Genomic DNA, 19,629 nt, shown 5'->3' with positions numbered 1-19,629 from the left:
ATAGTTATTGGTAGTGGATGTTGAGATTTTATATGAATTATCAAACAGATTATTGAAGTCTCTGCTCTCCCTCAATTCTGTCAGATTTCCCCCCATATATGTATGTTCTCCTTGTTATTTTATCTGTTCTTCCACATTTCTGTCAGTTTTATCCCTTAATTCCAATTCTTTCTTCAAAAGAAACATTAAATTAGGACTAGAGTTCTAACACAAGCGAAAGATATCGTCCTTGTGTCCGCCATTAACATTGATTTGTAAGAAGAGTTTGTTGCCCCTGGGGTGTAGATTAATTAGCAAAGGAAAAGTCTGGAGTGTTGCTCTTTGAATTCTCTCAGGTCCAGTGTTCGGGTCCTGCCCAGGAAAGGAAAAAGCCTAGTAGCTAGAGATAGTCTTGAAATTTGAAAGACTCGCCATGCCATCCTCATGTTTGCAGAAAGAAGCCAGGGGTTACAACTGGCAATGGGTTTCTCGATTTACATCTCCCACAGGAATCGTGGGGCCAAGCTACGGGGCGCTTGTGATGATGCATTAATAAAAAAAAAAATTATTCTGATTGACGCTGCCACCTCTTGTTGAATAGAATTTGTTGTGCACCGTCAAAAGGCCACCAACGCCACAAATAAAGAAAAAAAAAACAAAAATTAGGGAGTCTACAACAAAAGAACACATAACATTGGGTTTGAGAGTGGTTTAATGCTTAATTTTGCTCCCTTTTTTTATCATTTTATTGTTTTGACCTTAATTTTTAATTGGAGAGTTTAGTAACTAATTAGGAGTTAGCCATCAATCAATTATTTCAATTTTTTTTAATATAGAGATCAAATTGAATCGAAACACTTAAATTTAAAATTTAAACCAAATTATATATAATTTGAATCCAACCGAACTAACAATTTCAATCAGTTTAATTATTTCAATTTAATTAAAATATTATTCAATATAAGTAATTGGAGGAACTCTTTTTTTTTAAGTTGGTGGTGTTATGATGGGAACTGATAATCATTACTGTACAAATGTAATGTTGAAGCAGGAGCAAATAGTATGAAAATGCAGTGATTCTTTTATTATATAATGTTGTGTAACATACAACATTATTATTATTATTATTATTATTATTACATATTTTTGACACATCAAAGAATGGAATCACATCAAACACCAAATTCTCTATTTATTTGTTTCAATATACAAATCACTTTGGCGGCGAGTGTGGTGTGGCAGGGCAGCGACGCCGGTTAGTGTGTGGTTGAGCCGCCGTACGTGGTGTTGTACGGGATCTTCAAGATCCAAACAGCCTGTACGTTAATCTGCCCGTTCGTGTTAAGTCGCAAGAGAAAGCGAAAAAGATTTTGAAACTACATCAGTCGACTGGAATTTCTATTACTCTTACCTCTGCAAGCTGGAAGACGCGCGCTTTGAGCTACAAAAAAAATTGAAATCTTCAGAAGGAGACATTACAGACCCTTTCTACTCGTTTAATACTGTTCATTAATTTAATCACTTGCAATTTTTGATAATATGGACTTATAGAAAAATGCAGTAAATAACTCTAAATTAAAGGGTCACATCTACTTTGAGACACTCAGGAATGCAATAAACTCAAGGAGAAACCAATTTGGGCAGCCCAGATCTTACTTTTACTCTCTCTCTGTCTTTTTTTTTTTTTTGGGGGGGGGGGGGCGGGGCGCTGTTTGTAAAAGGGTAAGAGAGAAATATAACAACTTATGTCAGGAGAGCATACAACAAAAATAACATATCAAGACTTAAGGTGTGGCCAACATGAATTCTTATTCGTCAATAGTTTGGGGCATGTGCAGTCAGTGCGGTATATAAAATAGAAATCTTTTAACCTTTTTATAAGCATTCACATACAATTTTGCTTATACATACACACGCACGCTTGCGCGCACACGTGTTTTAAAAATGATTTTATCCTTGCAAGGGCTTGCGATATAATTAGGATTTTGTATCTGTAAGTATACTTAATTTGTATATAACATTTTCAACAAAAAACTGCAGACCATACCCATCAATCTCTCTTAATTTTTTTTTTTGTGTAATTGAATTTATCACCTTTAGGGGAAGGAATATACCTCTCTTGGGATTTGGGTTTTGGCTTGTGCATATGTTTTTTAATTCCACACTTTGAAGTGGTGATCTTCTGCACCTATGAGAGTAAAATAGTTGTCAGATATCCCCTGTTATATAAAGATAACTTTGATCAATGCCTGCCATTCTTAACTTATATAGCAACATACCAAGTTTCTGAATTGCAGATTATAGAACATGTCAATGTATTTTTGCTTTGCTTGTTTCTCTTTCTTGTTCAACTGCCTCCAGAAGCCATAGATGCTACCCATATTTAACACCTTGTTTGCATAGATCTTCCATGTGTAGCTGCAGGGGGGGCCGGGGAGGGAGAGGGAGAGATGTGTTAATGCTTTTAATCCAGAGAATTAATGGAGAACAAAGTGAACCAATTAACTAGTTTTAACTTGTTTGCTTACCACTCGTTGATTCGCCGAACCGCTGCCTCTGACATCCTGAGCCAGTGCCCGGAGTCCTGTTTGCACTTATGGAAAAAATCAGCAATCTTGTTGCCCGTCTCATCTCCATTATTGGGATCAATATGAAAACCTGAAACCCCATCAACGACGATCTCAGCGGGGCCACCTTGGTTGGTTGCGAAGGTGGGCAGTCCACAGTTCATTGCTTCAATGACTGTAAGGCCAAACGCTTCGTAATGAGCAGGCTGCACAAAAGCTCCTTTCGAGTCAGCAATGCAGCGATAGAGCTCTCCATTCCGGTGCCTATCAGTCTGCGCTGCTATCCATCTAATTTGGCCCTTGAGTTGGTATTTTTCAATCAACGAATGCATATTCCTGATTTCAGTTGCTTCTTCTCTGTCTTTAGATTTTGAAGGATCAAAGAAGCCAGCGACAACAACAAGATTGACCAAATTTCTCAGCCTCTTGTTCTTTCCATACCACTCAGTTAATCCAGTGATGTTCTTCACTGTATCAAGCCTCGCCATGGAGAAGATGATTGGCTTCCTCCTGTCTTCTAGATATCCACTGATTTTATAACATTTTAAAACAGATGTTAGGGATTCTTTCAACAAACAGTCCTATTGGAAAGTCAATATGAATTCATAATCAGAAACTCAAACACGTACATGTGTTCACTGTTGTCGACTCTGCTAAAGAGTAGTTCTTCTATGGCTGCACGAAATGAGTTGAATCGCTTATGTTTCTCCGTGTAAGGGAAATACACAGATTGGTCTGCCCCAGGGGAAGCGATGTTGAATTTGGGATCAAAGACATTGATGCCTGAAACAACTCTGCAAATCCCTGGAAGAGTAAATGCAGCATGGCTTTCGTACTGTCCAGGCCTATCTTTGCTGCAATCATAGAAAAGATTCAGTTAATCAATCAAGTACCGTTATATGGTTGCTTCTTCAGAACATGCAAATTTTCTTCCAAGGTGGCAGTTCTCTGACCTTCCTGCAATTTCCTGGTATGTGCTTGCAATGATGAAATCTGCAGAGTTCATGGCAATCATATCTGCCGTGAATTGGCACGAGAAATGATACTTAGTTTCCAACTCTTTCCATTTGAGGTCTGAATCTTCGTACTTCGTCTTCTCCAAAGCATGTGCAATCGTACCCTGATTCAGAATAATCCAGGTTAATTTAGTAGTAAGCATCAGGTTGAACAAATATATACATTTTCAAAAGCTAAAAAACAAATTGAACTGGATGGCACCAGAGTTGTCCCAAGTTTCCTGGCCATAAGCGATGCTACCAGATTCCCATCTGTGTAGTTTCCAATGATAAGATCTGGTTTCCCGCCCATGAATTCGATGATTTTCTCTTGAGCATCCTATTGATTGAAGACAAAAGGAAGTGAAAACGCAGACAAAAGGAGAAGCAGTTTGATAAGAAAACTGTATCTGACGAATGAATTCTGTACATAGCACATGACATGCCTCGGTATATCTTTCAAGGTAGGGATAAATGTCAAAACGAGAAACCCATTGGGGGAGCACTTCTCCATCTTCCTTCACAAATGGCACCCGAAGGATAGAGGAGTACTTTGTGTTGTCAATCCGTTCAATGTCCTGACTGCAATTGGTGCCTTTAGAATCTGGGATAAGCCGAGTGACCTGTTGCAATCCACAAAATCTGTGTTATCATCGGTGCCATTCACGATGATCTGCAGTTGGGAGATGTCACATACCACAAGAATCATAGGCTTCACATTAAGACCTTGCTGCTTAATTCGGAGAAGCAGTTCTTCTTCCAAAGCAACCACTTGATCTAAAACATAAACCACCTGTTGATTGCAGGCAAAGTTTCAGATAACTTATTCTCAACTGTAGGATACAAAGAATCCTCAAAAATCTGTACCTGCCCACCGGTGTCCGGCAAGCCAAGGACATCTGCTTTGCCGAAGTAGCCATGGACTGAGAACAAGACAACATTGAAAACCGTTGGAAGCCTGCCAAAGAACTTCTCCGTGTTCGACGGATCGGGTGCCTGCAGTATCTCCGAAAGAAATGTCATCGTCTCCTTTACTCTTTCTGCAGTGTCACCCCATCCTTTCTCGAAGCCCCATTGCCTAAACCTGTGCAAGATTCGGCAATAGATTTCAGTGAAAACAGATGATATTAGCATATAAAGGTAAACAGGGTATAATACTACCTTTGGTCAAAGCTCTCATATGGCGTGTCCTTTGGTAGGGTTTCTAGGGCTGCTTCGGCCACTATTAGAGCAGCCTGCAGCTTCGAAGAGGTGTTGAGCGTCTCGTTGATCATAAATCTCTGCAAATTTATGACCAAAGCACGATTGGAAACGAATCATCGATCCGTTTTCAAAATCGTAAAAATTCATTGGATACTTTCGTACCGATGAGGAACTTCTGTTTCATAAATCCATACCTCTCCATGGTGATTTAACGAGAGCAAGTAATCTATGAGAGCCTGCGCAGGCTGTGATCCAGTATACAGATTGGCACTGAGGAACCTTGATACGAACTGGATTCCACTTCCGATCGAAGAAGACAGAGTCAGGCGAGGCACGGAAAACTCGACGGCGCCAAAATCAACTTCCAAAGCATTTTCATCCGCTGCCCTGAAAATCAATCATATGCTCTCAGAATCTCCAATAATTGTACAGACTTCGATTACACAGTATATGAATCAAGAAGAGTTCCAGCCCGTGAGTGGCAGCGATTAACAAGCGAAGTGATGGTGCAATACCAATCCTCGTCGACTATCATCTCCTTCATCTGCAAGTATTCGGCGGCGCTGATGCTATATACGACTAGATCAGTAGAGTTCACTTTGATGAATTCCCAAAATCCGGGATGCGGTCTCACGGCTAAGGCGATATGCGGCGGAACGACGGCGGCTTCCTGCAAAATTTCAGGCGAAGGGGATTTACGCGCCAATCCTTTCCCGCTGGAATTAATTCTTGTAAAATTGGAGCGAAAAAAAATAATAATAAATTGATTATATCTTCAACTTTTTAGTAAGAAATAATTTATTTTTTTATAAATTTTATCGATAAATTATTTAAATAAAGGTTATTAAACGTTAGGTTACACGAGGGAAACAGATATAATAAAAAATAGTATTTTTAAAAAATAATAATAATAATAAAAACTCAAAAAAATACATAAATATAATTTTTAATATAAAAATAATTATTTAATAAAAAAAAACATAAATTTCAACACTACCAAATATGACTTATTAATTAAAAATAAATAATAAATTTAAATTTTATTTATTTTTAAAAATAAACAATAAATTTAAAATTTTTGAATTAGAGACAAAAAAAATTTTATTTTTAACGAAAACGTATTTTTGAATTAAAAATATTTTTTAAATATTTTTTTAATATTATAAAACGATTTTAAATGTAATTAAAAATTATAAAAATGATACAAAAATATTTTTTTGACATCTTTTAGTATTTTAAAAATAAAAATATTTAAAAAATAACAAAACCACGCGCCCGAAGAGTTTTTTTTTGTGCATAATAGATGAAAAGTTATTGATATTTAAGTGAGACGTGTAGATGGGCTACAAGGTGAGTGTAAAATTACTAAATTACCCTTATCGTGTATATGCAGATAGGATATGTCTATTATCTACAAGAAGCTAACTTCAAAGCTGAAATATCAAGAAATTATGAGAGACGGGTAAAAAACCAAAGATTTATAGGGACAAAACTGTAAAACAACGAGAATTTGTATAGAATTACTAAAATACCCTCGACATGACTAGGACCCGATATAACGACTATATTTATTTGTTTATTTATTCATTTAAAATACGTGGAGAGCAGTAGCAAGCGAGTAGGAGCGGGGAAAGGGATGAAATGGAAGGAGACCTGGGTGCTGGTCAAGATGTAGCCGAACAAGCTGCCTAAGAGGTCCTCCCTCTCTCTCTTATCTTTGATAACCATCTCCATTTCAGCTATCAACTGGGGAAGTTTCATCAGCCTCTTCTTCTCCTTCTCCTTCTCCGTCTCCATGTACTTGGAGAAGCACCGCTTCATGTGGTAGCGGCTCTCTCTGAGGGCTTCCGCCATGCTGTCCGCTATCGACTCCGATCTCTTCATCGCCTGCGCTGCTTCAGCCATTAATTGCTGTAATATATATATATATATAACAGGAATATATATATCCTTTAATCGATGAAGAAGAGGCTGCAAAACGGTTGAATTCGCTCTGGGAAGAAGATGACGAGATGGGTATATTTATAGGTTGCGTTTGGTTACGTGAAGGGTTTGGCTTTGGAGAAAGAACATTCATTCCTTGGAGCCATGAAACTTCGAAAGGAAGAACTAATTTCTCTCCCAAAAGGAGATTCTCTCTCTCTCTCTCTCTCTCTCTGGGTATCATTCTTTGCTTTTCCGTTTTGATGGCGAAATAGAAAACAAAAAGGAAGAGAAAAGAATGGAATTTTGAAACCGGGGGGGTGATACATACACATATACATATATATAATGTATGTATGTATAGGCTAGCCTTTTCCATTGATAAAGAAGGGCAAGGTTCTATTGATTCTGTTTCACCTTTTTGGTAACGGATAAAAGAAAAAGCTCAAGCTTCCATTATTGAAGAAACCATGAGCTAGTCAAATGTCAATGTGTCTTGGGGGGGGGGGGGGGGGGGGGGGATGCTTGCCCATGTCGCCACGTAATCCAGTTGAAATGATTACCTTTTCATAATTTGAATTTATAATGTTATAACATAAAGAAATAAAATAACTCATCAATGGTTGGTTAGAGTTTATGCAACCCACATCTTGAAATTGCATTTTTGGTGCACGTGGTCCAAATGTTGGACTCATCAAGCAAGCTTGGCCACAATTTCCAAGCCCTTTTGTGAAGATTTATTCTAACCAATGTCTCCTGGAGGCTGTGTGGCTTAGCGTTTTTTTTAAATAATTTTTAAGTAATTTAGCTTTTAACTTCAAAGTTAGATAGAATTTAAGTTAATTATGTGTTTGGATAAATATGCTTTTAAGCTATCAATTATTAGTTATGTGATTGGTTTGTAAAAGCTGATAAGCTATCAGAATTTGACAAAAAAACTAAAATAAACATGATACTAAATAATATAATTAAAAAGCATAAAAATACTATTTTTCATCAAATAAATTATAAATTAATTTTTAATTAATAGAATACTTACAATTACAAGTTAATAAATTATATATAATTATAAAAAAAAACAGAAATGAAAATTTTTTTATGTAAGTAACTTGACATACAGAAAATATATACATATAAAACTTGACATATTTTTTTACATATGTCAAGTTTTCTTCTATTTTTTTTATACAGAAAATATAACATATTTTTAATTGTATATAACATATTTTTAATAAAAAAAACATATATATACAGAAATATAAAATATGTTATACAAAAATATAACATATTTTAAAAATATCAGTTGTATATTTTTTTGACATACAGAAAATATATACAGAAAGTTTTCTTCTATTTTTTTATTAACATATTTTTTTACAAAACAAACAGAAAGAAATTTCACATACAAAAAATACACAACATATTTTTTTATATGTTAATAAAAAAAACATATACAACTGATATCCAAATAGCCTCGAAAAAATATAACACACAACATAAAAAGTAGATATATAAAATATATACATATAAATACAAGAAAAGGAAAATAATACACAACATAGATATATATATATATATATAAATTGATAAGAAGAAGAAGAAGAAGGAGTTCGCAAGATGTACCAGAGGGGGAAGGATTTATTTGGAAGAATAGGAGGTTGCTGGAAGAAGGAAGAAGGAGGCGGCTAGCGACGGCCCGATCGGTGATGGCGCAACTCAGATCTGGACCGAGGCTGCTTGCAGCGAGCTTCTGGGCGACGGCGCAACAACGCTAATGGCAGTGCAGAGGTCCTGGAGAAGACGATGGGAGAGAAGAGAGCTTTGGGGGGAGAAGATGTATCAACGGTAATGGAGGGTACGCGTGTAAATATGAAAAATAATTGAGGATAGTATTGTATTTTTGTTGGTCAACTTACCAGCGTTTTTTGGCAAAGCTGGGGGTAGCAGCTTTTGATAAACGCTGCTATAGCAGCTTTTCCGCATGTTAGTGTATAAGCTGAAATGCTCAACCAAACGCTTAGAGTTCAAACGCGGCCAAGAGGATCAGCTCCTGTGATGGCTTATACGCAGTCAAACCACTAAGCCAAACAGCCTCATAATCTAATTTTATATTGATAGTTTATTAGGAACGTTTTGGATAAATTTTATAAATGATAGGAAAATGCTACTTATATACTCAACCATATACTTTGGCTTACACCTAGGTGCACAAATAATTAAAATACCCTCACAAGAATTACAAATTTGCTTCCCCCACCCTTGGTTGTCTTTTCTCTCCCTTTCTTCCCATCGTCGCTCGTTGCAATCGCCGATCGTCACCTTGCTTCGTGTTGATTGTCATAGATCCTCCCTTTTCACAAGATGAGGCGACGGTTGGCGTAAGGTGAGGCAATGTAGTGGTCGGCGCAAGGTGATGTGACAATTGATGCAAGGTGAGGTGACGCAGTGGTCGGCGCAAAGTAAGACGACACAATGGTCGGCGCAAGGCGAGGTGGCAACCAGTGACTACAGCAAGTGACAATGGGAAGAAAGGGAGAGAGAAGAAAGATGAGACAACCAAGGGCGAATGATGCATATTTGCAATTTTTGTAAGAGTATTTTGGTCATTTGTGCACCTAAGTATAAGTCAAAGTGTAAGGCTAAGCATACAAGTAGCATGGTCCTAAATGATATTAAAGTTAGCCAAATCTATACTTATATATCTATATTTTTACGTTTTTTTGTGTAACTATTCGACCTTTTCGTTATTTCGATTACACCACTGAACTTGATTTTCAAATCAATTTAACCCTTATATTTTGACATTTTTTTTCATGTGACAACTCAAACTTTTCGTTGTTTCGATTATATCTATGCACTTACATATTAGAGTCAATTTAACCCATGTTTACGTTATACTCTATTCACGTCAAAGTATATGAGTTAAATTGATTAAAAAATATAGATTTAAAGTTTAGGTTGGCACACTAAAAAAAATGTTAAAGTACAAGACTTAAATTGATTAAAAATTTGTAATTTTAATAGTATAATTGAAATAATAAAAATTTTGAATAATCACAAAAAAATAAAAAATAAATGAAAGTACGCCAGCAAAAATATAAGGTTCAACTATTAGAGTTAGCTTAGTCCATACTAAGTAGGTACATACCAAAAAGGTGTTAAACATGGTGGTATTGCAGTTTGTCTACATGCAGGTTAAAAGAAGGGGCACTTATCCAGCAGCCCTGAAGGTGCAAGTGTACTGATCTCTTTTGTTGAGAGTGAATCTTTCCTATTAGAAACCCAATGAATACCAAAGGGATGCCACGAAACATCTTTAATTGGAACACGGCAGAACTTTCAAAGATGCTTCCATGGCGAGATGGCACGGTGGGGCTGAAGAAAACATAACAACTTCCACTGTCTAAGAAGAAGAGGAGAGCATGTTTGATAGGGCATCACATCTTCTGGGCAGTTGGCACAAATTTGAGTTTGTTTGCCAACATCTAGTGAAAGTCTTACAGAATTCATCCACAAATGTTTCTAAAGAAAAGGGTTTATCATGAAAGGATCTAGAGAAGGGATCACAGCCCTTTCCGAGGCTTGTATGATTGAAAAGTGGAAAAGGGATATTCTAAAATCCATCAATTTTAGAATTATACTCAATCACAAAAGAACAATCTTATCGTTGCTACTTAAACTTGGCAAGTAGAATAGAGAGTCATCACACCAAAACTTGTCCCTTCATTCATGGCTAGGGCTCTATGTAGTTTAGCTCAAACTTCTCTTCCTCCTGTCCAAGCCAACTTGGATGTATAACAGTATTTCTTTCTTATCAAGTCACACAAGAGCATAATCACCAGAACAAAATAAATAAATAAATAAAAAGGCATTCACTAGGGACGAGGTCCCGCTTTGCTGGAGTGTCGTATTTATACACATTCTTCCTTTTGCTTCATCAAAACAAAATGATAGATAAAAGAAAAGGCTTCATTTTGAATGATGAGTTGTGGTTATTATGGATTGGGAATGTTTAGAAGGAAATTGACTGATTACCTTATTACAATAAGAAATGCCATTGGCTAGGATTGTCTTGTATCCAAGTCTCCACTGAACTGCCAATTTCCATCTATCCACACATCTCCAAATCTGCCTTGACTGGAATAACTTTACCCGACTTTCTCCATCTGTCAGTCCCTTCGTCTCTAAGAAAGTACGAGCCTCACCACCAACAGTTGATAGGATGGTCTCCAGATCCATTGGAGTACCACAATTTTGCATTCTGTCAATTGTGCAGAGCAGTAACTTGTCTTCCTCAATTGATGTCGAAAAATTCTTCAAAATAACTTGGCAGTTATTGGCCAACCATTCCATTACAGTTATCTCATTCTCTGCTGATAGCTGAGATCCTGAATAGATGAGGTGCCCAACGGACCGCCTCTGGTTCAGAGGGGTTACCCACAGCCGCAGGGCAGAGAGTAGGGCAAAGGACGGCTTCCCTTCTTGGTGAATGTACAGTGAGCCCTTGGGCCATGAACACAAGGAATAAATTTCAGGTTCTAAGGGAATAAAGGCCTTGTCATTAGGGTTTCGATCTAAAAGAAACCCATAATGTTCAAGAAGCTCCAAATTCGTGAATGTCCCATAGCTTAGGAGTACCTGAAAACAAGAACCTTCATAACTCACCTATCACCCAAACCCAAATTATTTCACAAAGAGAAAATTAAACTGTTCTGCCAAGACCTCTAATTACAACTGCCAATCTCAGAAAACAAAACATCAAATGAGGCATATTGGGAAACAAATTACTGGCATATTACTGATCAAGTGGGAACAATTAACGTGTGTTTCATAATGTAACAGGTCTACTAAAATATTTGGCAGAAGGAAAATTTTCCAAGGTTTGTCATATGCCCTCAAGATATATAGAACAAAGGCAAACTATATCTTAACTAGATGATAAATGAAGCAAGATCTATAGAAATTTCATACTTGATAGAATAGTGAAATAGGTTTATCTAACATCCAAACCTTTCTTCCTTTTGTTGCCAAGGATACTCATCATCCAAACTTTCCTTTCATTTCTTCTTCATTTGTCATGAGAGATACATTGATGATCAATTCTGATTCTTCCAAGGACTCTCATTATCTCAAAATTAACAGTGATTACTCATGAACTCTGTTTTTATTAGTTTGCAGCAACTGCTTCCCACGATTATATGATCCATTTGTTCAAACCAAGGTGCTAAATGTCAATCAGTGTTGATGCGGCCAAGGATGGGATTGCATCCCCCACAAGGTATTGACTGATGTAGCTTGGCACCAGCCATCATGCAGCAGCTGTGCATTTGACCTCACAGTTTTGTCTTGAAAAAGACCCTCGTACTAATAAGCCACGACTCATCCTTTTTCTTTTATGAGCCATAACTCATCCTTAACTCACACCGACATGGGATCCTCCCTCCTAACACAAAGCCCCCTACTTATGTTGCTTTGTTAGGATTCAAGAGCGAGATTAATGTTGGTCACCTACTCGTAGTTTGATTCGCAGTGGGGTGGGGGGTTGAATTGAGTCAATAAAATTAATCCCCTTTTCTTACAAGATAATAGTGGAATCTTTAAGGCCCTACAATAATCCTTTTTGTTGTTTTGAGCTTGATGAGACTCGTCTTTGCTTTCTTGAGTTTATAAGTTTTAATGCACTTTCATTAGCCTTCCCTTGTCTTTATCAGGGCTTATTTATAGCCCGAGGAACATTTTGAAGCTATCTCAACAGCTCTTTTGTGTCTAAGACATGAATGTGACCTTTTTGCAAAAAGCCAAAACATATATATAATTAGTCATTATAGCCTAAGGCCCAACAATCAGTCAACAATCCACCGTGGGATTGATTGTCCTCAGAGACAGCTAACTGTCAGGTTAACTGAGGTAGGCAATTCAAAGATGATGCAAGAACAAGACCTTAGGAAGATCGACTATCATTCTTAACAATCAACTTTCAAGTGAAAACCAGATTTCATGGAAAGTTAACTGAGCCACTTAACAGCAATTGAGAGGTTGGCTGCCAATTCCAGTGACCAAGATACCTCAACTAGCTTTGAATGACAGTTGACTGTTCTTAAACTACACCATATCTCCTAAAACATCGACTCTCATAATGAACAATTGACTATGAGGTCAAATGCAACTCTGATCAACTAGTTCTTCACAAAGGTGACAAGAGGCCAACTACTGAGAATAGTGACCAAATAAGGTCAACTGGAGGTCAACTAGAGATTTGAAGGGCTACTGTTGAGTCGATTGTTGAAACCACTGACCAAACAAGTAAGTCAACTGTGGAAACCAGTGACCATGAGGGATTGTCCAATAGTCAATTGCCAAAACTAAAAATTAGAAAAATTTGACAATCACCTTGACATTCAATTTTTAACAGTGTTTGATATCCAAGAAAGGCTTTAAGATAAAAAATGCTCCAAAAATAATTTTGAAAAACTTTAAACCAGCTTCACAAGTTTTTTTAATCATCAAAATAAGGAATTAAGAGACACGTTCAACTAATACAAGTTTGCTCAACAACTAATTCAATCAGCTTTCACTATGTTTATGACATGTGACTGTTATGTGAATGGTATATGTGACATTTAAGAAGCGAGATCATTGTTTTTTCAATTTTAAATTTTTAATACTGTTATATGGCAGTTATCAAAAAGAAAGGTAAAAAACTGTTACATTGCATTTTAGTTAATTTTGTATAAAATTTTTATCTTATATAACAGAAAATATATATAGTAATCTGTCTGGCCCCTGAAATGGGCTGGAGTCGGATCGGAATTTCTGGGAAATTCCGTTAGAACAGAATTTAGGAAGAGAGAGAAGAGAGATAGAGAGAGACGAGAGAAGAGAATTGGGGAAGAATAGAATTTGTTATTTCATTCCAGAATGCCTATTCTGTTTCAGCATTCCCTTATTTATTCATTGTTAGGTAGGTTAGTTAGCTCTAACCCCCTTTCCCGCCTTTCCTTCCCCTTCTATTTATTACAATAATACCCCCAAGTCCTAACATAATCCTCTGCCCTGAACTTGTTATTTATGGCATTTTTTGAAACATGGTGTTTCCCCATGTTTTTGTCATGTTGTATTCATCATGTGTGTCTGCATCCATACTTCATGGATGACACATTTAACATTCAACACTCACAAGCATTAATCCCACTAAGTGAGATCAGCTCTATCTTTCCAGTTATGCATATTCATGGTCATATCTTTTGAAAGGCCATTAAACCTTAGGTTTCTAAATATGAATACATAAACATCTATATACTATAATATAGGTCGGACCTTTCAATATTGAAAACATAACAAAATGCATCACCTCCTAATAGGAAACAAGATCAGTTATCTATACCTGCTCACCCTTTTTGTAGTTTCTTCTGGCATAGAAGCAATAAGCAAAGACATCTTCCTCATAACTGCCGTCTGTTAACCTCAGCAAATTTGCATCAGTCTGCTCCAGAAGAAATTGTTCTGTGGTGGTGTCTTCATTACTTGAAATTTTTAATTTCAAGTTAGAGCCAGTTCCTGAACTGCTTGATTCCTCAAATTCAAAGACATCTTCAGAATCTAAGGCCTCCTCCCCAGGTGCAGCATAGTTGAACAAGTCCCCCACAGGGCATAAACAACCAGCATCATCCCATGGTACGTGCAATGTTCGGGAGGATATCTTCAAGCATATCGTGAATCATCATATTAGGAAAAAACTTGACAAAAACCTCCCCCTCCCCCCGCCCCCCCCAGCTTGCGCGCGCCCAACAGAAAAAAATAAAACATAGCAAGAACTGTGATAACAATTATTAGAACCTCTGAACTAGTAGGCATCAAGTTCCTACGACTTTTAAACTGTACAATAAATCAAATTAAATAAAAGTTAAAAACATGATGCTTTATTTAGATTTTATAGTTCACAAACTTCACCTGATGCATTAACTTTATACTTAATGGTGAAAACTCTCCTATCATATTGCATTATTTTTTGGGTAAGGAGACATCAGTATGAATAAACCGACATATTTTTCAGCGCATTAATTTCAGATTGCATTAAGTGTACTTACAGTTGCAGCAGCCCAAAGCCATGCCCTAAAAGTTAGGAGATGATGCTTTAAGTCAAGTCCTTTCATAAGCGCAATAGCTTGCTTCCAGTCAAATTCTGCTTTGGAAATAGCCTTTTCAGCAGCCCAAACAGCATCACTCACCTTAAAAATCAAAAAAAGATTTCAGGAAAAGATTTCAGGAAAGGATTTTCATGTTTTCTTTTTCACTTGGTATTAACAAAAGAGAAATTACAATACTCAAGTAAGAAAAATAAGTCTAATCTTGGAAACCAAACTTGCAAGGCTTGTGTCTCAAATTGACCAAAACTTGCTAATATGTCGTAGCTCCTGGGCAACTGTATTAGGTAAGGATACCAGCAAGATCTCTTTCCCTTTCCCACTTCATATAACAGACAGACAGACAATATCTGCACATTGAAAGAAACAAGAAGAAGAAATTTAGACAAATGTCCAACAATGCAACTCAGAGTCTCAGACAACCAAATGAACTTCTTAAATTTAGTAGCACGCCATTTGGTTACAAAAAAACTACTGTCAAAAAGCTGCACAATCGGAAACTAGAATTTCCACTAATCATCACGAGTCACAACAGATAGAATTTGGGTCTGGAAGAGCACTTTTGGCTTCTGTCTTCTCCACTAAATAAGTGGTCAAAGATTCACATATCCTCAAGCCTTCGTTTACATAGTACTGGTAATTAAAGCGGGTCTCGAATTTAATTAAGGCCATTACAACTTTACTACGTTAATCACATTCACCTCTACAGCGTTCAATTCAATTCCTTTCAGCCAGCTATCTTTTCTCCGCTTTGACTCTACTAACAATAATTAAGCCCTATTCATTGAACCTTCAATACTTGTTTTGAAGATACATTTACTTAATAACAGCCCGTCCAAGCTCAAATGAAAGAGAAGGGATGTGAAAACTGTACAATTTTAAAACATGGATTCCAGAGACAATAATTGACGAGCTTGAACCCGTATATTTGGTTACCTCCAATCTTACGATTAAATAACAGCGGAATTGTCTGGTAACAGACAAGAACGCGAAAAAGGAAAAGAAATCGATCTTTCCGAAGGAAACCTGAGTGGAGGAGAGAGACGGGTGGTTATTTACAGCAAGAGAGAGCGCTTCATCTTTGAGTCGGCTTTGGCTGGTAAACAGGGCGGATTTTGGGACTCTGAGAATTAGGTCGCCCTGCCGAAGATCACGCGCGGCTGCCAATCCTCTGCCGCCGTCGCCAGGGAAATGTGAGACGCAGAGAGTTTGGTCCAGACAGGACGAAGAGCTTTGGCGGTTTTTTGACGCAGAGTCTGAGATCCCGAGCTTCGCCGCCCATTTCAGGAAGCTTTCTAAGCTTCGCTCTTCTTCTTCCATGGCTCTCTCTCTTCTCGTCTGCTGCTACTCGGACTCCGGTGTTGACAACTTGCACCGACAATTGGGGAGGTTTTCCCAGTGTTTCTCCTAATTTACACTTGAGCCCCCCAAAAAATGAAAATGTAACCACTAACCCCTCTTGAACTCCCAATCGAAGTAAAATTACAGTTTATTGTAAAGTGCAAAAGTCGATTAATTACAGTTTATTGTAAAATTACAGTTTAATTTTTCTTCTTTCACTAATAGACACAAATTAAGTTTAAATTTATTTTTGAATTGTATACACAAAGTAATCCCTAAGAAAATAATTTCCACTGAATTTTATAACGCATAAATTTTTGAATTTTCTTATTCTTTTATTGTAATATTTTATTTAAAATTTTAAATTATATATAATAAACAAAAAATTACCATATACAACTCAACCATAAAATTATTACGAATGGTATTTTTTAAGACAAAAACAATGATTTACATTCATTTTCATTTCATCATACAATTTAAGAGACAAAATGTATAAAAAATGCTAAATTGATCTCATTTTGGCCTTTTAAAATAATTCATATCCCGAAAGGCAAAAAAACATAGAAAAAACACTTCAAAGTACTTCCGTAATTTTAAAAATATCCAAAAACGTTTTGGAGCAATTTTACAATATTGAAAAAATATTAAAAACTTATTTTTAATTTGAAAATACATTTCTATTATGTGACCACATTAAATGAAAATATTTTCTTCTTTACTAACATTAGAAATAGGAATAACTTGTATTTCTATATTCAAAATTATATTTACCCAAAAGATTTTTTTTTTTTGATTTACCCATTTTCATTTCTTATTTTTTTTAAATATTATTTTACTATTTTTATTTTGTATCCTATTTGTTTCTCGTTTTCATTTTCATACAACCTATTAAAAATGTGTTTATTCTGTAAAATATATTTAAAAATTAAAAAAAAAATTATATGAAATATTTGTAAAAATAACTTGATCCGACCAAGTGTAGTTTATAAATAAATAAATAAAATTATACAAATATATACACAACGCGTGATTGGATTTATGCTGCATTATCAAATAATAGATGATATTTGAAGTCATCGATTTTAGTAACTTCACCAAGACAAGGGCTTATGTCAGCAAAGCGAATACGAGGCTTGCCTTTTCATTAGGGGTGTGCACGGTTCGATTTGGTCGATTTTGACATTTTCAATACGTCAAATCACATATGAAATTTTTTTATAAAATCAAACTGCATAGTCTGGTTTGGTAAGCAAAAATCGCACCGAACCGCATTACATTTTGCAATGCAATTTGGTGCAATTTTCATAGTTTGTTAAATACTTAGTTTTCACGATTTGACGAGTTTGATTTCTGCGATTTTGCATGCACCAATTCAACTTCTAGAGTATCCCAAAAATCAAATGACTCTGTTACTTTCTATGTAAACAAAATGCTTTCAAAATTGAACTTAAAAATTTAATAAATGAGATTTATATCAAATAAAATAATATATACACCTGCACACCTTTTTTATATTTTATTATTTATTTTTTTATTATTAAAATATCATTCACATGGTTCAATTTTGAATTGAAATGTGAAATTCTCAAATCCCAAACCATAAACCGCACGATTTACAATTTTTTCAAATTGTGCCAAATCATTCACCCAAAAAATTGCATGATGCAGTGCAATTCGATCGATTTTGACAATAAATCGATTTTTTTAACACCTACCTTCTATTGTCAAATCCATGGCAGAATCTCTTGTTTTGCCATCAACATCGCTGATCATACAAATATACAACACAATATATATATATATAATATCTATTGTAATCGTTGAGAGCTTCCATTAGAGGTGTGCAGGGTTCGGTTTGACTGATTATATATATATAATATTTATTGTAATCGTTGAGGGCTTCCATTAGGAGTGTGCAGCGTTCGATTTGACTGATTTTTGATATTTTTAATATGTCAAATCACATATGCGATTTTTCTATAAAATCAAACTGCACAGTGTGGTTTGGTGAACGGGAACCGTATTGCATTTTGTCGTGCAATTCGGTATGATTTTTGCGATTTGTTGAATGCTTGGTTTTCACAATTCGAGGCGGTTTGGTTTTTGTGATTCTACATACATGCAGCAAATCATCTTATGGAATACTCCATAAATTAAATGACTATTATTTTTTGTTTAAATAAGATACTTTAAAAACTGAACATAGAAATTTAATAAACGGAATTTATATCAAATAAAATAATATATACACCTGCACACATTTTTTATATTTTATCATTCATTTAAAAAAAAAAAATATTATTAAAATATTATTCGGCAGTTCGAATTTGGATTGAACCACAAAATTCCCAAACCCCCAACTGCAAACCGCATGATTTGCAGTTTTCTCAAATCGTGTCAAACCACTCACTCAAAAAATTGGTACGAGTTGATCGGTTTTCGCAATGAACCAATTTTTTTGAACACCCCTACCTTCCATTGTCAAATCCATGGCAGAATCTGTTGTCTTGCTATCAACATCGCTGATTATACAAATATACAACACAATATATATAATATCTATTATAATCAACATATATCCATCTGTATGGTGCTCTAGTTTTACTACAGATGAAAGTTAATTGGAAACAATTGATGAGATTGGAACCTGGATTAGCTATGCTGGAAATGGAGGCAGCAGACGTGGAGAACTCTACGCCGTCGATCAAGGAGATCGGTGAACATACTTGATGTAATCGTTGAGGGCTTGCATCTGTTCCGAAGAAGGAGGTGTTTGGTTTTTCTTGATGGATTTATGGACATCGTACGTGGATGATGCCAGAGTTTATGAATCTGTAAAGAGAAAAACAGAGCTAAAAAGATAAAAATATCTCTCATAGAAATTTTATCAAACGATTGGTGAGCACAAATAAGATAGTTTGGTGAAACCTTGCTCTACAACTTATTCAGTAACTCAAAATGCCTTTAAATAGGCATTACAGAGGATTTGTGACTGACAAAAGAACATTATTACGGCACAACAAAAAATACCTTTTGACTAATATTAAAAGAACCAATTATAATGACACAATTCAGCTAATAAAGCAAAAAGTTAGGAAAGTTTAAAGCTAATAAAACACAAATAGTATAGCTGCAATTGAATCAATTTTCAACATTCCCCCTTGATTCAAACTTGCAGACACCGAGCTGAGACATGAAGTAAACATGTTTTCCATGGAGGAGTCATTTTGTGAGAATGTCTGCCACTTATTCATTTGTATTGTAGTACTTCAAAGTGATTAGTCTTTCTGCTACAAGATCTCGAATGAAATGAACAAGAATGTCTATATGCTTTGTTCTGTTATGAAAAGCTCGATTATTGGTCATACCTATTGCATATTTATTGTCACCATAAATCTCAACTACTTCCTTCAGCTCTTGATTAAGTTCTACAAGTATCCTTTGTAACCATACAGGTTGACATGCTGATGAAGT

The 19,629-nt window shown here is 35.8% G+C and overlaps 2 protein-coding genes across 2 annotated transcripts; both read right to left on the bottom strand.

Annotated features, from left to right (window-relative positions):
• Positions 1-1,059: 1,059 nt before the first annotated feature.
• Positions 1,060-7,079, bottom strand: LOC127800024 (sucrose synthase 6-like). Its single transcript, XM_052334396.1, has 15 exons — positions 6,398-7,079; positions 5,260-5,414; positions 4,939-5,131; positions 4,703-4,821; positions 4,409-4,625; positions 4,239-4,334; positions 3,988-4,164; positions 3,765-3,881; positions 3,500-3,666; positions 3,176-3,400; positions 2,508-3,074; positions 2,259-2,397; positions 2,094-2,167; positions 1,391-1,420; positions 1,060-1,307 (listed from the first exon to the last, which is right to left on the bottom strand). The coding sequence occupies exons 1-15, from the start codon at positions 6,647-6,649 to the stop codon at positions 1,280-1,282; spliced, it is 2,556 nt and encodes an 851-aa protein (XP_052190356.1). The 5' UTR covers positions 6,650-7,079; the 3' UTR covers positions 1,060-1,279.
• A 3,441-nt stretch (positions 7,080-10,520) lies between these two features.
• LOC127798720 (protein SET DOMAIN GROUP 40) lies at positions 10,521-16,201 on the bottom strand. Its single transcript, XM_052332275.1, has 5 exons — positions 15,838-16,201; positions 15,030-15,161; positions 14,755-14,895; positions 14,052-14,366; positions 10,521-11,305 (listed from the first exon to the last, which is right to left on the bottom strand). The coding sequence occupies exons 1-5, from the start codon at positions 16,129-16,131 to the stop codon at positions 10,637-10,639; spliced, it is 1,551 nt and encodes a 516-aa protein (XP_052188235.1). The 5' UTR covers positions 16,132-16,201; the 3' UTR covers positions 10,521-10,636.
• Positions 16,202-19,629: the final 3,428 nt, after the last annotated feature.

The sequence above is a fragment of the Diospyros lotus genome, chromosome 4, assembly GCF_014633365.1.
Source record: "Diospyros lotus cultivar Yz01 chromosome 4, ASM1463336v1, whole genome shotgun sequence".
In the NCBI taxonomy this organism is placed as follows: Eukaryota; Viridiplantae; Streptophyta; class Magnoliopsida; order Ericales; family Ebenaceae; genus Diospyros; species Diospyros lotus.
Note: the sequence above shows the minus strand (reverse complement) of the source record. Positions and strands in the feature narration are given on the sequence as shown.

Excerpts from the sequence above, each read along its gene's own strand:
- LOC127798720 (XM_052332275.1), bottom strand. The coding sequence starts at position 16,131 with ATGGAAGAAGAAGAGCGAAGCTTAGAAAGCTTCCTGAAATGGGCGGCG. Across the intron at positions 14,896-15,029 it reads TTGAGACACAAGCCTTGCAA|GTGAGTGATGCTGTTTGGGC; the intron begins GTTTGGTTTCCA and ends TTGATTTTTAAG. Across the intron at positions 14,367-14,754 it reads GGCTTTGGGCTGCTGCAACT|ATATCCTCCCGAACATTGCA; the intron begins GTAAGTACACTT and ends ATATGCTTGAAG.
- LOC127800024 (XM_052334396.1), bottom strand. The coding sequence starts at position 6,649 with ATGGCTGAAGCAGCGCAGGCGATGAAGAGATCGGAGTCGATAGCGGAC. Across the intron at positions 3,882-3,987 it reads ACCTTGAAAGATATACCGAG|GATGCTCAAGAGAAAATCAT; the intron begins GCATGTCATGTG and ends TTCAATCAATAG. Across the intron at positions 2,168-2,258 it reads ATCTGCAATTCAGAAACTTG|GTGCAGAAGATCACCACTTC; the intron begins GTATGTTGCTAT and ends TTACTCTCATAG.